The 14,229-nt window shown below is 38.1% G+C and overlaps 1 protein-coding gene across 1 annotated transcript in view; it reads right to left on the minus strand.

Annotated features, from left to right (window-relative positions):
* usp33 (ubiquitin specific peptidase 33) overlaps nt 1-13,389 on the minus strand; it is a 31,695-nt gene extending 18,306 nt beyond the window's left edge. The window contains exons 1-8 of the mRNA XM_030160304.1: nt 13,226-13,389; nt 9,198-9,295; nt 9,028-9,081; nt 7,491-7,553; nt 3,628-3,777; nt 3,335-3,443; nt 1,332-1,401; nt 1-39 (exon numbers count right to left, since the gene is read on the minus strand). The exon at nt 1-39 is cut by the window's left edge and continues 75 nt beyond it. Coding sequence (XP_030016164.1) covers nt 1-39; nt 1,332-1,401; nt 3,335-3,443; nt 3,628-3,777; nt 7,491-7,553; nt 9,028-9,081; nt 9,198-9,278 — 566 coding nt within the window. The 5' untranslated portion in view covers nt 9,279-9,295; nt 13,226-13,389. The remainder of the gene's footprint in view (nt 40-1,331; nt 1,402-3,334; nt 3,444-3,627; nt 3,778-7,490; nt 7,554-9,027; nt 9,082-9,197; nt 9,296-13,225) is intronic.
* Between the last annotated feature and the right edge of the window lie 840 nt (nt 13,390-14,229).

Below are 14,229 nucleotides of genomic sequence, written 5' to 3' on the forward strand. Positions count from 1 at the left end.
AGGCCTCCACATTCAAGAAAGAACTGTGTCAAGGGCGGACTGCAGTAGAGAAAGAAACATATGTATCATATGTTAATTCTGCTTACCACCAGCTCAAAACCCAAATAAACTGGAGAAGTAAAAAATTTTAAAAAATAAATAAATAAATAAAAATTATACACTTTCCAAATATACATAGAGGTAAATTTAATCAGAATGAAAAAAGCAAAGGAGAGGTGTCAGTTCACTATTCTTGCATATTTATGTCCCCTGTCTGCATTTTTTATTCATTCCATTTCATTGAATTCATATTTCACTCTAGTATTACAATATACTAAATTCTCCAAGGTAGTAACTCTTGCAAGAAAGCACTTCTCACAGCAGGGTTGAAGAACACAGTGGAGAAAAAAAAATGAGCAAAAAAAAAAAATAGCTGAGGGGATGTCACTTGATGGATACAGAATGGACAGGAATTTGCAAAAGACAAAGTACAGAATGAATAAGGCATGGACCATATCCTTCCCTTGGCAAGAGAAGAAGTCCTTCGAACTGAATAATGGCCTGACGGTAAATGAAAGAAGCGGCTCTCACTCCCGCAAACAAACATCAAAGAATAGTTCCAGAAAAAGTCCCTCCTTCTGCATTGCATGACTCAGTTCCTGCTATTTTAGGGATGTAATTTAGATTGCAAATTTTGACCCACATTTTACCTCCGATTTGACTTATATATCCAGACTAGGCAGCATCAGTTTAATTAAAAAATAAATAAATAAATAAAATCTCAGCCCCTGGGTAGACGGTATAATGAAGAGAGGGTTGCTTGGCTGTGCTTGTGAAAAGAAAAGCGAAATGTAAAAATGAGGAAATAACAAGCAAGCTTTTGTAAAAGAGCCATAAATTAAAGTGACATGAGAATCAGAGTAATGAGAATTCAATAAAAGATGTGGCAGACTAAAAGACAAACAGTAAAGAGGGAAAAATAAAAAAAGAGGTGTTTATAGAGGGAAAGGGAAAAGAGGAGGAGTGGGGTCAGAGGAGATGGGAGAGGGTTTGGTGTTCATTTGTAACAGAAGACCCTATGGGGAGCCACAAAAGGCCATTTCTGCTGTCTCAAATGGTGCACTGCAGCAATTTTCCCTCAGACATTACTTCTTCCAAAATGAGCGCGGCCTCAGCCGTTTCTCACAGTTGACAAGAACAGAGATCTGTGGAAGAAGCCTGTGCGCAAAGTCTGGAGTGACATTAAAAAGAAAAAGCAGAGTGTGCTAGAGGAGGAGAAGGAGGAGATGTGATGAGAGGAAGGCAGTTTGATGGAAGGGCAGAAGGCTTATAACCAGAGGGCAGGATCTCACCAGTTAGACAGTGCCTGGAGCGCTGCGTTCATGTAGCAGGTGTTGCCTATGTTTTTCAGACCTGTGAGGCCTGAGGGAGACAGAAAGAACACACCAGGGAAATTAAAACAAGCCACCTATCAAATGCTTGTAAATTCTGATGGCAGCCAGGAAAGGATCTCAACTTCCTCTTACTTGATTTTTTTCCCCATAAATGAATAACTCACAACTAAAAGGAAAACTTGGCCATGGAGCAAGTTTTGCATCAACCACAGTTGTTGCTTGACATAAATTATATGGTTCTCTTTAAAGCGACAAAACGGAGAAATTATCCCATTCAATAGACAGACATTAGTCTCACAAAGCTAATTAACATTGCCTCCTGAACATATGATCTGTATCTGGGACAAAAATAACCAAGGTGGTGACTGTTGCCAATACCTGACCCACACCACATGAGGTTTAACATAACATATGCCATTTTGCAGAGTCTGTTATGCTGTGTCTCACAGCACAGAATGAAACCATTCTTAGCATTGGAGCCTAAATGTTTATTGATAAAAATTAATATGTAACACATAAGCAAGGCAATAATGATTTTTTTTTTAGCAGAATGCATGTGTGTCAACAGTAACTTACATAGAATGGAATATTTACAGTGTCTATAGTAGGGTTAGGTGATCTGGTGAAAACATGATCTTAGTGTTTTGACCAATATGGATATTTAGCACTGCCAGCTGGAAGAGTATCCAGGTAATGCTTTAAAGGTGATCAAAGACGGTTCAGTGGCTAAACTTAACATCAACCTGGGCCTATTCATTCTCTCGCTGTAGTGTATGCAAATGTAGTACTACATATTTACACAAAATAGGACTAAAATATACACTTTCCCATATGTGGCCTTTCAAATACAGGTTCCTGAATTCATAAAATGCATTTGAATGCAACATTTCAGTCTTACAATGTGCTGCAGTGCATCTCCGTTTCCTGTCTTTGTGTCAGACTCCGACAGACAGCACATCTTTAAGCAAAGGTTTTATTTTCTCTACTTGACTATTTCGGTTCATTTAGTGTGACAAATAGCCCATTGAGATTTACTCACTAGATGGAAAATCTACCTGCATGTTGCACTTTGTGTGTGTCGCATTTATTTCTTCTCCATGATAGGCTGTTAGATCTGTTGTATGAAGTGAAAATGTCAAAGGTTTATCATTGCATCATGATCCCAGTTTAAGATTGTTTTTAGTGCCCAGCCCAAATGCAGTGTCTTGTCAATGAGATTCTGAACAGTACGAGTGGAGCCACATAGCTTTTGACATCTTGCTTTCTTCTTCTCTTTAAATATGTTTGTTCATTAATGTGCTAACACTGAAATGACCAATCACAACTGCACTCTGTGGCCCTCTGATGGATTCAGAAATAAAATTTTAATTATTAGGCTTTGAAATCATATACTTTGCATTGGTGACTCCAGTGGGATGGAGGCACAGAGTAACAAACTGATTTCTCACCTCAAATGTTTGTACAGTTGTGCCATGACACAGCAGCAACAAACAGTCCTCTATGACTGGGCTGTGTGCACGCGTGTGTATGTGCGTGTGTGTGCGTGTGTGTGTGTTTTCTGTGTAACAGTGGCCTTTGTGGTCACCACACCAGGATCATCACTAGCTGATAGACCAGCAGTCTCATTCATTTTCAGCTCTCATTTATTCCAGTCATAACCAGGACTTTCAAATGAACCTGCTGCTGAGAACAGAGCTCCTACTGAGGATTATGCTCATAACTTCCATGCAATGTTCACTTTTTAGCATTTTGCTGTAGCACTACAAGGGGATAAAATTTGTTTATGCTTTAAGTCAGCTCATTGAATTCATAAGAACATGTTTAATCATTAAAATGCTTATTCTGGAAACTTTTAGATTGTGGATAAGTGCATTTATAACAGCATTAAAAAGAGCTTAATATACAGTATATATAAGTTATTTTGCCATCTTTGTGAGATAAAAACTGTATACACCAAGTACCTCTAGCACGCAGGTCATCTTCCTCCTCTGTTTCCATGTCTAGGTCTTCACAGCCACCATTAGGGGGCACTCTCAGGGAGGTTGGGCTCCCAGGGGCCCTGGCATTATCCTGAAACAACCACACAACACAGACAACCATTAACATGAAAATGTTATCTAATAAATGCTGAACATTAAGAGACCAATCTCAGGGTAGATAGTTGTAGTTTATTACTGTACAACACTGTGTGATAAGACATACATTGTTATATAACCATAAAAATACATAAACTGAGTGGAGCCTGGCTCTTTACCTGGCCAGCATTCTGCGGAGAAGCGAGGGGTTTGCTGTTAGCATGGGGCGAATGAGGGCCCAGTTTACGCTCCAGGAAAACCTCCTTGCCACAGGCATAGCACCAAACTCGAAGAGTGGTCAGGTTCACTGTCAGGTTATGCCTTGTTTCCTGCATAAATTGAGGTGTAAATCAATGGTCTTGTGAATTGGAAAAAACACAGGGTAAATATTTAGCCAAGATCAGCTGACACGTGCTTTCTAATCAACATGATGCATTACATAACCTACAACACAATGTACCATTAGCAAGTTTCCTGCTACTCTTGCCAAAGACAGGTGTGCCCGATAGTGGTTCTGAAAGTCAAACCCTGTAACAACAGTGGGAATTTATGACTAATCACAAATGAAAAAGAAAATTTTAATGCCTTTAGAAGCATTATTCTATCAAGTGTGATTAAGGCACACCATAATTTGTGTGTGCATATTCATATGTGTGTCATGCATGTGCACCTGTCAAAGAGAGTTTATTTTTATTATTATCGAAGCCCAGTTAAGATTACTTGATGGCCCAGTACACATCGTATGTGACCTCATGTCACATAGTCACATGACAAAACAGACACAAACAAAAAAAAACTCTCTCTACTGTTGAAAAGTATTTGCAGGCTGTTGTAATATCTCTCTGTGCCAGCTAACATTAGCCTCATCAGCCTTAAGGACCTATATTTAAAGTTAACTGATAACTAATAAAACAATGGAGCAGCAATTTGAAGGGAAAAAAGGAAAATGAAGTCGGAGATAACATTTGCAAATGATGCCACAAGGTTCAGTGGCAATAATCATGGAGTGTTTTTTTTTGTTTGCAGCTATAGTTTAAAAGCATTTTCTAGTTGCATATTGATATTTTATGTTATATGATATATTCAAAATATGGCTTCAAATTAAGGTTCTAAGCACCCATTATTTGTTAACTATGTATCTCAAAATGTAATAAAAACAGGTCTTTCTATTTGGTCATTTTATATGACCTATTGATCGACTTTATAGAAAATGTGCAATATTGTGTTATGTACTTCTGGACATGAAATCACCCACATTGGAATATTAGATATAGTCCACAAATACTGGCTGATGTTTTCATTGTGTTTTATTTTTCATAAAACTACTTCCAAAGAGATGAACACAGCACCAGCACCAGCTTCCTATATCGGACATCAGTTGTGTGCTGAATGTGTCAGGTTACAGGTGGAGGGAGGAGGGGGGAGCAGCAGAGCAGACCGGTGGTGCTCTGGAAACATGGCCGAGTTCTGCTGACCTGCTCTGACAAACACCAGCGAGTCTGGCAGCCCGACAAGAGCCGGAACGTGAGCGGCAGCAGCAACAACCCCTGCATTATTCATCAAGGATGCATTAGCCTTCACACAGCAGGGCACCTCAGAGCAGAGAGGGCAGGGCTGGCAAACAGGACACACCAGACTGAGCACAGCCACAAGACTCCCCTTTTAAATCATTTATAACACTAAGTAAACCACGGAGGACATTAAGAACAAGCTGAATTTAAAGGACATAGATGATATGTGTTCCCCCATAATGTTTAGTTTTATAGCTTAAATACATACAGCAGTTATTATTATAGTGAGTTATTTCAGTAGTAAAACCTGTCTGATCATAACAGAACTCACATCAAGCTTTCAAATGCATCAGCCAAAATAAAACATTGCAAAATATTTATTTCACTGCAGGACATGTAGAGATCCAGATTATCAGCCCAACAACTTTTTGATCTCTAACAGCCGACAAACACAGTGCCACTACTAGCAGTGACTAATGTTTATCTGCTATGTTATAGTCATTGGCGAGTGAGAATTTTTTTTTGCTCATTCAAAAAACAGTAATGATGAATATTTCAGGGGGTTTTTTCAGCAAGTTACTTTTTCTTTGTTTCCCTGGTACAAAAGGAGGAAGAAATAAAATGAAAACAATATTAGTACAGTCATAAGCTATAGGCCAATTTGTTATTTCAAATATTGTGTCAGCTACGTCGCTATTGGTCCAGAGTATATCCTTTGAGCGAACATCTGTTTCAGCACCAGTCTCCTTAGAGACCTTGACTGGGTCAGTGGATTAAAGTTGTTAAGGGGAGGTTTCCCCTTAATCGCTACTGATGGAAACCTAGTGAGCAAAGAGGGTCAGAAGAAGGATCAGAAGCCACATGTTGTCTGACTCTTCTTCTATATCAACAACTTCAGGGTTTGAATTGGTTATTTTAATGTTAATCTAAAAGACGAGATGAAGAACAAATGTTTTAGAAGCAAACATGGTTATGTCCTTGTCAGACATAGGTTAATCTTTTTCAGTTTCAAATGTTATACAGACTATTATTCCAGGAGAAAGCTGCAAAACCTTCTTACAGGAGTTTCACTTGTTTGTAATATTTGTTTATGTATGATCAGCTTTGTCACATATATTCTATCTGGTCATACATGCTTATTAAAAGAGCATCTTTTGCTACTCCTCAAAGGCTTTTGGCATTTTAGTTTAGTTTGATGCATCAAACAGGTTCCACTTTTCCCTTTCACTTTTGACCTTTTTGAAGAAATATCTTGTACTTTTTGTAACAAAGACTGTGGCTATTGTGACACAACATGTTCTTTGCCTGTTGACCTTTAGTACTTCTGTATACTGTCAAAAAACAATAAGCATCTATGCACATAAAATTTGTTACACAGAGGTCATTTTCAGTATAGATGGATGTTTGGAATGTCTATGTAATGAGCAAACACTAGATTTGTCACAATTTGTGTTTCTTTTGTCACACGTATGGAAGAAGTGGAAAAGTGACAGTAGAGTTCTGAAATTAGTTAAATTAGGTACAACCTTTGAATTCCAACACTTGATATGATTAGTCATATTTGTTCACAGTGGTCCTGTTCTCAGTGTGGCTTTGCAGAGACCACTCATTCCCAACACCTCTTCCTTCTCTCACTGCATAGTCAAGAGATTAAAAAGTCTCCTTCTCCTCCAGGCCTTCAGAGCGCTAATTAAGCATGGCCTTCATTTCTTGCTAGACTTCACGAACTTCTTTTTTTTTTCAGAAAAAAAACAAAAAAAACAAAAAACACAAAGAGCAGATGGGGAGCGGCCTTGACAAATATTGTGGATCAGGGGATGGATATCAAATCCACTGCCGATATGATTGGTTAGCTCTTAAACTATTCACAGCTGCTTACTTTATCCACAATATGTCTTTTGATTCTTCCTTCGAGCCACCACCCAAATGTTGGCTTTTTCTTATATTCCTCTTTCAGTCTTTGTAACCCTGTTTGACCCTTCATGTGCTCAAGTAAAAGTCTTAGTCAACATTGGGAATAGTGGAGGCTGAGTAAAGCTGCTACAAGGGATGGATACTGTAACCATGGAGCTGACAGTGCCACTGAATCTCCCCCACTTCCCTGAGGAATGGCAATTAATAATAGATGATTCACTGCTCAAACTGTACTGAAAGTGGGGATGCAGGCACAGAGAGGGACCTTGATGGGATATTTTAACAATGCATACACTTCAAAAGCATAAAGAAGCACGTGTAGGCTTACTGAATGTGAAGAAAAAAGGTTAAAATAAAGCACTGCTATAGGCTATTTTTATTTCAAATCATGACTCCAGATTGCCTGAAGTGGGATTCCTGTCCTCTCCTGGTCTGGCCTGGGCTGTCCTGGTCTGGTCTCCCATCTGCGCCTCCTCTCAACCCTCCACTCATCTTTTTAGTTATGATCCTTTTTAATTCAATCCATCTTCCTTTTTACACTTCAGACACATCCATTCCACATATCTAGTCTCTAATCAAATTCCTATTTCCCACTTGAAAGGCTTGAGATCTCCCACCTGTGAGTGGACCGTGCTGTGGTCAGTGTGAGATTCCCCGCAGCCCACATAAGCACAGCCATCCTAGACAGAAACAAACAAAACAGAGAAAAAGGCAGATGTAAACAAACAGACATCACACGCTTCTCCTGAGACACAAAGGTGGGAAGCTTCAAAACCGGTGTTTCACCCACTTAAGGCTTTTTAAGTTCAGTATGAATATAGTACAAGACCTGTTTTGTCTTATATCTATTGTAAAACAAAACACAAAGGATAAGAACGAAAATTGGTGACGCTCCTAACATGAACACAGATGACTCGAGCTCAAGTGATCATTCAAATAATTGTAAACTGCTCAATTAATTTTCCACTACTCTGATTCTTCATGGTTGAGTAATTTTTTGTGAAAAAAGCTACACATTTTCTGATTCCATCTTCTTTAATAAGAATACTCTCTGCTTTCTTTTATTCTCCGTGACAGCAAACTGAATATCATTGGGTTGTGCACCAAACAAGACCTTTGAGGATGTCTTCTTGGGCTTTGAGCAACTCTGATCAACATATACAGGGTGGGGAAGCAAAATTTACAATATTTTGAGGCAGGAATTGAAAGACAGTATATGATCAATTAGTTTATTGAAAGTCATGAGAATTTATTTGCCACAAGAAAACTGACATAATAGAAAATGTTTTTATTCTATGTGTCCTCCTTCTTTCTCAATAACTGCCTTCACACGCTTCCTGAAACTTGCGCAAGTGTTCCTCAAATATTTGGGTGACAGCTTCTCCCATTCTTCTTTAATAGTATCTTCCAGACTTTCTCGTAATAGTTTTGCTCATAGTCATTCTCTTCTTTACATTATAAACAGTCTTTATGGACACTCCAACTATTTTTGAAATCTCCTTTGGTGTGACGAGTGCATTCAGCAAATCACACACTCTTTGACATTTGCTTTCCTGATTACTCATATGGGCAAAAGTTTCCGAAAAGGTATGGATAATAGTGTTAGGTATGATTATGACATCAATATATGTTTGGTTTCCAAACAATTGACATAGTGCCTGCTGAGAAAAAACAACTAAATGTTCATTGTAAATTTTGCTTCCCCACCCTGTATTCTCCAAATTATGATGTTTTATGGCCTAAACAACTGATTGATTAATCAAGTAATAATAAATTCATAAATAGACAGATTAACAGACGCTGATGATAATAGTTAATTCCAGCTTTAGTGATCCCAGGCATTTGCTGGTGTTCCTAATTTGACCACTTTCTTGCAGACTTCTTCCAAACACTAAATAAATGCATTTGTTCTCAAGCTCAAGGTCTCTCTGAAGTAAGCTGTTTTGGATGAGAGAGGATGTAATTTTCATGCCATTTTTAACACCACAGTGTTACTAGCACTACATGCTATCTGGGTATAGCCTGACTGCACAGTTTGCATGAGTGGATATTCATTCAAGCAATATTAACTATATAACCTAATCAATGTTTAAACCCGTTAAAAATAGAGTGTCAAAAAAAATCTGTTTGATCTGCTTGTTATCTCTGTCTTACCTCCAAACATGCCCACAGATTTGGTCCTCCAACTTTACAGTCTTGGCACTGGCCCTAAAAAAAAAAAAATCATTATCAGGATGGAGAAACAACACTTAAGTTACTAAACATTATGGAAATCTTTGTTATGACTGTGTGCAAGGGGAGGACCATGAGCTAGAGGGACTCACATGTGATTTCTGAATAAGTTCCTCTTTAGTGATCTCCCCCACACAATCCAGGTGGGGGCAATCGCAGCTGGACGGCGGCATCACTCACCCACGCTTCTCTGAAAGATGCAAAAGAGAAAGGAAAATACACAACCTTAAGTATTTCACCTTCATTTTGAGTTTCTGATTGTTAAGGCAAGGTTTGCCTTCTTCATTAAGTATAGATTTGCTACTTGATACTTCCGGAGGAACAGTACACAGTACATCTTAAGAGTAGAACATAGGAAAAATAAAACAGTCACGCTACTGTAACCTGAGTCACCAGCAGAAGACATACATTTTTCCGAGCCTGCATGACTGACAAATTCCTGTTATTATCAGCTACTGACATGCCACAGCTCACGTAGAAACAGCAGTGTTTGAATGACATTGTATAAATGATTTTAGTGCTGACAAGGAAGAAAAATGTTTTGACAAAGTCTCACAGATGTATGAACCCCTTCAAATGTACATATCAAATTCTGCTCAGCAGCAGTCTGCATATTTAGACATAAAATCTATAAACATGTCTCTCATACGGCTCAACTTGATTTTATAGGTTTTCCCCTGACAACAAGATATAAAGAGGAAAGTCTACTTTGAGATGGGTCAGCAAATGTGCACAAACATGAATCCAAATCAAATGGTATCTCCTGGATCAGGAGTTAAGGATGGATTAACCCATTGTCAGATCAACAAGGGTGGACAACAGAGAGGCTGCACACACTCAGGATAAAGGTAGAGCAGAGCCTGTGCCTTTTGGTGCATAAGAGCTGGTCTCCAGGGCCGTGACCCACAGTAAGGTACCGTACCATTTTCCTTACAACAGTAGTGGAGGTTCTTCCACTACTCAACAGGAGAATGTTCGGTTTTGAGTGAAAGTTAAAGAAGCCATATGATTATTTGTATCTGAAAATTAGTTCCAATATGACAAAAACATGGTAGAGGATGCAACAAGATTAAACCAATGTAAAAGACATAAGAATATAATAGGACACAAAGTGAGGAGAAGTAAATAATGCAACAAAGATGAAAAACTTCATAAAAGACACAATAATATGCAAAGACAAAAATGACAAAACAACTGGTTAAAAAATGCAACAAGACAAAAACAACTTCAAACACATAATAAAACAAAGACAATAAGAATTGCGCAATAAGAAGGAAGCAACACAACTGATGTCCATTCATTGTTTTAAGTTATTATAGTAAGAATATAACACTCTTGTCACTGCATTTAACATATCTGAACTAATTAATGCAGTTTTGAAATCAGTTTTTATAGGGTACTTTTACAGAAGGCCTTTTTTGTAATAAATCTGATGACTGTTCATCTTACACTCCCCTTTTATTTTATTTTAATCTTTACTTGCTTTTCATGCAGCATTAAATTACAGTTTTATGCTATTTCACCATGACTGCGTGTATCATTATTTTGTTTCACTTTATTTGTGTGCACTATTTCATGAAGAACATTTTCAACAACAATGTGGTGCATTTTATTGCAGTGTTCTTTTGTTACTTAAAACATTTTATAACTGTGTCTTCAAAAGTGCTATATGAAAAAAAAATCAAATTAAGCTTACTTTAATTAGAAGAGGTAGAACTTTCAAACAATAAAAGACTGAATTATTTTGTCAGTACTTCAAACCCCATTTTTACCCGTTACCTAAAAGACAAAATAAAAAATGTATATCATTCATTCATCTTCTGAACCCGCTTTATCCTCACTAGGGTCACTGGAGCCTTTCCCAGCTACTTATGGGCAAAGGCGGGGTACACCCTGGACATGTCACCAGTTCATCTCAGGGCTGACATACAATCACTCTCACATTCACACCTATGGACAATTTAGATTAACTGATTAACCTATCAGTGCATGTCTTTGGATGGTGGGAGGAAGCCGGAGTACCTGGAGAGAACCCACGCAGACACGGGGAGAACATGCAAACTCCACACAGAAAGGTCCCACCCCCATCGACTGGTGTTGGAATCGAACCCAGGACTTTCTTGCTGTGAGTGCTGTCCACTGCACCACCATGTTGCCCAAAAATGTATATCAATTTTTTCATAATATTACAATATTTATCATGTTAAAAAAATGTGTTTTTTTCCAGTCCTATTTCTTGGCCTGTCTATAAACATTTCTGTACCAGAAAAATGTTTGAATTATAAAACAAGGGACTGTTTTCTGCTGAGGAGAAATCAATGGTTGCAGTTGATAAATGATAAATATTTCTGTGGAAAGCATACAAGACAAAGTGGTCTGAGAAATACTGGGAATGTAAATGAATGAGTAAAAATCTAAGTAGAGAAAAACATGAATAAAAAAGATTGAAGGCACAGCCTGTGCTGCACAAGACTAAGCAGTAAATATTGATAAATTATAAACAAATATTGAAAACATATCTACGAAGAAGGAAATTCATTGTAGGAGTCTTTGCAGCTCAACTCGATTTGACTTGAACAAAAACTCAGAACTTAATTGATCTAGGCTATCACAATGACTTGCAATTTTTTCCCCATTTTACTCCCCATAAGGAAAAGAGTCACTGGCTGTGAAAATTCTTTGCCTAAAGCAATGTGTCACAGCAACTGACACTCTGGCTAAAGAGGAACATTTGTGTAATCAGAGAGCCCTGCAGCACATTCATTCATACTAGATCAATCAAATGGTGTCTTACAGTTATGATCTGCCTGAAAATATGGAAGTGCAGATAAAAGCAAATGTGGGAGGAAGACCACATAAAACACAGGGCATTAGATCACATACTATTTTGTTTACATTTAGGCATCTACAAATGCAACTGGCTCTTGATCTCAAGGTATTGTTAGCGTCCTCACTCTTGCATAAACATGCTACTTCCGAATAATAGTTAAGTACATGTTCAGTCTTCTATGGGTCAATAATGTGTTTCCGCTCATTATCTTTACCAGAAAATCACACCTGGTTGTTAGACTGCACAAGGCCAGATATGATTCAATACGCATTTTAACAGGCTTCTAGGAATTCTCTTTGCTCAGGAGCATAAGTTCACGAGGTAAAAACAACAAAACCACAGTGATTCTTGCACTAAGCAGACACTGTTCCAACTAATGTAGTAACACACAGCAGGAAAATCGGATTAACCAGTGGTTTCATCCTCAGGCGACAAGGAAAGAATGGAGTAGAAGAGAATACTATCCCTGACGCTTTCACTATCACAAATCAGGATAAATTATCTTCGGTGTGGACATGTAAAAACACTAGAGGTTAAAAGTCGGCACAAAGAAGTATTGACTGGGTGGGGCGTTGACCCAAACCCCAGTGGTACACGTGAATCAAGAGGATAACTGCTGAATTAAACAAAGGCTTTTCTCAGTTAGAATGCAGCATTTACGAGTAAAGCTGGACATTTTTTAAAGAACCCCAGTATCACGTCTAAAATAGCACGCAACAGACACAATGGTGTGATATGGGTTATGTTGATGCCGCTACTTAGCAGTAAATGCTAGCTACCTGGATGTAGGCTCCGATATCGCAAGAATATGTACATGATTACACATTTCTCTTCTCGGGTAAAGGCTTATACAGTTTGCAGAAAGGCGTGGAGAGTGCAGAGCGGACATTACAGATGTGTGTGGCTTTGGCCTTGTCCACTGCTCAAACTGAGCTGTCAAAACCAGGCGAGGCTTTGACAGCGTCACAGACTGACTAGCAGTCTTTCGCTGTTATCATTAGCGTTAGCTTGTTGGTAGTTCCTGGTCATCTAACCAATTGTAAATTTAGTGGGCAACAGATGATACGCGTAGTAGTATTAAAAAAAAACAAGCGACGAGGGCATAACATAAGATAACGTAGTATATGAACGAGAAAGCAATCGATGAACCGTCTCACTATTACCAACTAGCTAACGTTAGCTAGCTGGCTAACGTTCCTGTATTACAAGATCACCGACGATATCACAGTGACTATACAATAGTCAGCAGCAGGTAGCTACCGTACCATATTAATGTAGACACGGTTTTACCTGAACGATAATGAGAGATCCGCCTTCACAGGTAGTTCCAGTTTCACCCGATGACTGGTTTACAAATTCAGTCAGTGTTGAGAAGCATAATTCAAAGAGCAAACCTTCACATTTAACTACGTTAACCGTTCCTGTCGCTCAGCGTGGTTGCTAACGTTACAACTGACTCCGCCCCTTTTCCGGTTACAAAAGTCATATAAACCCTCCCCATCCTGCTGTAAACATTTTAGAATTGCTCCTTTTACTACTTACACGTCTCTATTTGTGTGTTTATACATTATTGGTAAACATCAGGAATAAATAAATAATAAATTAAAATGATTGTGTTCCCGTGTTGTCTCAGAAAGGGATGTACTTGAAAGTAAATAGTGCGTGTACTTTGCACACTAACTTTTTGACATAACATCCAGATATCTTCTGTGAAGTATTTACCTGTAAATGCATAGCCTAAATTATGAGTGAGTTGGTTAAAAGTGAAAAGAGGGTCATTGCTTGTGTAAACGTTAAAGACAATGTAGTAAACCCATCCCAAGCGCCATCTAGTGTGTTAAAACATAAACACATACTTTGCTGATATGTCAAAAGGAAGACTTCCTTATGACTTGGCAAAGTTGTAATTATGAGACAAAACGTAAAAAAAAAAAATATGGTTTAATAAATGTTGACTATTTAATGTAATACAGCAGCTTCAAAGTAGGAGGTGGCCTAAGATGATAAATCTATAAAATTATATAAACAATACAATTTACCATTAAGTCAACATTATGAGGGTATTTCTTTCATTTTTGTTACCTGAAAATTAAGAGAAATTAAGATGTACATGAATTGTTTATGCCCACAGATTTTGTTTTTATATATGCCATTCAAGCCTTCTGTTCCTCTCCTGAGTTGAGTGGTTTTATATACCCTGTAAAATAAAGATGTGGGCTCTTGGACTCCGTAGTCTACATATACAGCTTGGTTTTGTATGATTTGTCAGCAAATTATTAGAATAATACCACATA

The sequence above is a fragment of the Sphaeramia orbicularis genome, chromosome 17 (genome assembly GCF_902148855.1).
Source record: "Sphaeramia orbicularis chromosome 17, fSphaOr1.1, whole genome shotgun sequence".
NCBI lineage: Eukaryota > Metazoa > Chordata > Actinopteri > Kurtiformes > Apogonidae > Sphaeramia > Sphaeramia orbicularis.